At 39.6% G+C, this 3684-nt stretch overlaps 1 protein-coding gene across 1 annotated transcript; it reads left to right on the forward strand.

Annotated features, from left to right (window-relative positions):
• Positions 1-1023: 1023 nt before the first annotated feature.
• Positions 1024-2267, forward strand: LOC120936614 (ADP-ribosylation factor 4-like). Its single transcript, XM_040349095.1, has one exon. It carries the CDS (start codon positions 1061-1063, stop codon positions 1601-1603), a length of 543 nt encoding a protein of 180 aa, XP_040205029.1. The 5' UTR covers positions 1024-1060; the 3' UTR covers positions 1604-2267.
• Positions 2268-3684: the final 1417 nt, after the last annotated feature.

The following is a 3684-nucleotide window of genomic DNA, read 5'->3' on the forward strand; positions in this document are numbered from 1 at the left end:
TCAGTCATGTTCAGCCAAAGAAAATGGTCCTTCAAGCACACTGTGACATTCTGGACTCAGGACTCCTGGGAGTATCTGCATAGCTGTTAAGGGAACTTACCATATATACTCGAGTATAAGCTGACTTTTTCAGCACATTTTTCATGCAGTCAAGGGGACGTCCACTGTAACAAAGCCCCACCTCCTCCTCGTTTGTGATAGATGGAGCACTGATACAATGCTGGGAAACTGAGTCTATCACAAATGAGGGGGAGTTTTGGCTTAGTTACAGTGGATGGCCACCAAACACTTAGCATTGAGATTTGCAATGTGCAGCATCATGCACTAATAATGAGGTTCTGAAAGCCGCAGCATGCAAGCAGAGCTGTCAGTCTGGAAACTGGCCACTTGTTAGGGCAAACCAGTATCTAGGGGAAATACCTGAAAAAACATTAAGGCAAATGGATGGATGTATAGTAGTTAGAAAATCTTGCTATGAGGTAGTGACAGCTGCTAAAAAAGGTGAAGCTGCAAATGGGCACAATGAGGCTGAAGATGGGCACAATGAGACTGCAAATGGGCACAGTGAGGCTGCAAATGGGCACAGTGAGGCTGCAGATGGGCACAGCAAGGCTGCAGATGGGCATTGTTTACCAGTAGCTGCTGCATTTCTCACCCTAGCCTTATGCTCAAGTCAATACTTTTTCCCTGTTTTTGGCAGTAAAATTAAGTGCCTCGGCTTATATTCGGGTCGGCTTATACTCGAGTATATACAGTACTTATACCATTTATTAAAAGCAAGGATAGTAATGTATCTGGAGTGGTCCAACCTTTCCATCAACTCATCCAAGCCATGCTATAAGTATTACATTTGGATATTTTATTTAGTTTCCTGCAGTTATTTTAGAACCCTAAACTGCCAACTTAGGGATGACCAATGCTTGGTTCCTCTTACAACACCAAGAGCTAACATTTTCTGTACCTCTTCTGAAGGGCTTTTATCTATGCTTCAGGTACTCATTAAAATGTTCTTTTGACGAGAGCACAGCACAGAGCGGACCGAGAGCAGCGAGCCGCCACCATGGGCCTCACCATCTCCTCCCTCTTCTCCCGGCTCTTCGGAAAGAAACAGATGCGGATTCTGATGGTCGGTCTTGATGCCGCTGGAAAAACAACAATTCTGTACAAGCTGAAGCTCGGAGAGATTGTCACAACCATCCCAACAATTGGTTTCAATGTGGAAACTGTAGAATACAAAAATATCTGTTTCACCGTCTGGGATGTTGGTGGCCAGGATAAAATTCGACCCCTCTGGAGGCATTACTTTCAGAATACACAGGGCCTCATTTTTGTTGTAGATAGTAATGACAGAGAGCAAATCCAGGAGGCAGCAGAAGAGTTACAGAAAATGCTTCAGGAAGATGAGCTGAGAGAGGCAGCGTTGTTGGTATTTGCAAACAAACAAGATTTGCCCAATGCCATGGCCATCAGTGAGATGACTGACAAGCTGGCACTTCAGTGTCTCCGCAACAGGACTTGGTACGTGCAAGCAACATGTGCAACTCAGGGCACAGGTCTGTATGAAGGACTGGACTGGCTATCTAACGAGCTTTCCAAGCGTTAACGAGTAACTTGCCTTCCACCGAGGACACAGTGTATAGGAGTTGTCTAGGCTCGTAACATCCAAACTAGTTCTAAAAATGGTTTAAAGAAATTGAATGGGCAGCAATCTAAGTTTCCAGGTTTCTTTTGTTGCCATTTACTGAGTTCATGTTGCTTTCAGGGCAATGTGGCTAGACTTAAAGCAGAAAATAATAAATCCCCCCTTATGTGAAAGTGGTTTCTGGTTTTACTTCTCCCCCAACCCCCCCATGCCTGGACATAATTATTGTGATGCTATAGAAATGAATGCTTTTTTGGTTATCTTTCCCTTGAAACAAACATAAAATGTCATTTCCAAGTCAGTTGCAGTTCTGTGTCAAGTAGAGCTGTTACTTATTACACACTTTGCGGACGCTTGCTTAAACCATATTTTGAAGAGTCCCTGAACTGCTAGTTTGACTCCTGTGTGTCATTCCGTAGACCTTCTGCTGAACTAAAACGTAGCATTCCATAACTATTTATTTATCATCTACACAAAAAGGAGGTTTTTGTTATTTCTTTTAAATATGTATAATTTTGCTGATGCCAGCGGGGAACACAAAAAACACTATCAAACTACCTACACCGATTCTCATTTCTTGTAACCAAGTCGGAAAGCCAGGCTCCCCCCCTTTTTTTTTTTCTTTCCCCTCGGAATGAGTTTTGGTGGGAGTGGAATATTGACCTTTGTTGGTCTAAGCATGCATGCAATAACCCCTTTGCTGGCAGCATGACATAGCCATGGGCCACTCCTTGCAGCAAAGGGCCTCCGCTTGTTTTATATCTCAGCAGATTGTCTCACTTTTGGATATTTTTTATGTTGCTTTTTCAGCTTTACTGTTTTTGCCCATTGTATCATAGTTCTGCGAATATTTTATTGTTTATTGGTGAACATATCTTCATGATGCAATATTTTTTTTTTTTTTTAATTCCTCGATCTGAACAAATCGTTTTTCTTCATACCCCACTAAGAAATATTCCTAATAAAATAACAAAAAAAAAAAAAAATGTTCTTTTGACATAAGATATATGTTATTTCAGCCAGGTAATTCCAAAAAAAAAACGCCTCCCAATTTTTCTGCAAGAATGCTCATACCTCTGTAATCTGAGTGCCAGTTTCTGACATCCTACCCCCTAGTATACCTTTTGTGGGTTATACTTTATGGTCACTTTCTGCTGAAAGAGCCTCACAGTCCTTACAGGATTTATTAAGTTAGCAAGTTATAATATGTAGGGGCTTTGTCTTTCCAGGCTGTACAGAAACATTTTCAGAATTTGGGCCAGGATGTTCAACAGTTACACCCCTTTCGTGCTGCCAGCGGGTCTCGTTAGTGGTAAAGCACCAATAGATTTATTGGTGCTTTACTGTCATTTTAGCGGTGCTTTTCGGCCACAAAATGACGTGGGCGTCTAACCCAAAATCCAGACCACATGCCCTCAACATGGGGAGGGTGCTTTGGTGTCCCTCCGAAGCACCTAGTCCCCATGTTAATGGGTACAAGCAGGGCCGCCATCAGGGGGGTACAGGCAGTACACCTGTAAGGGGCCGGAGGTCCCCAGGGGCCCGGATGGCAACCCCCTTTAAAAAAAAAAAAAAAGGGGTCCGGAGGTTCCCAGGGGCCCGGAGGCCCACAGGGCTCCTGATGGCAACCCCCCCTTTTTTATATATATATATATATATATATATATATATATATATATATATATATATATATATATATTTTTATATTTTTGTATTTATTTTTTATTTATATATATATATATATATATATATATATATATATATATATATATATATATATATATATATATATATATATATATATATATATATATATTTATTTTTTATTATTATTATTATTATTATTATTAAAGGGCCCAGAGGTCCCCAGTGCCCCAGATGGCAACCCCCATTTTTTTTATAAAAAAAATATATATTATTTGTTTATTTATTTTTTATTTGTATTTCTTTTATATATATATATATATATATATATATATATATATATATATATATATATATATACACACATATATATATATATATATATATATATATATATA

This window comes from Rana temporaria, chromosome 4 (assembly GCF_905171775.1).
Source record: "Rana temporaria chromosome 4, aRanTem1.1, whole genome shotgun sequence".
NCBI classification, from domain to species: Eukaryota; Metazoa; Chordata; class Amphibia; order Anura; family Ranidae; genus Rana; species Rana temporaria.

Coding starts and splice junctions, on each gene's coding strand:
- LOC120936614 (XM_040349095.1), top strand. CDS start 1,061: ATGGGCCTCACCATCTCCTCCCTCTTCTCCCGGCTCTTCGGAAAGAAA.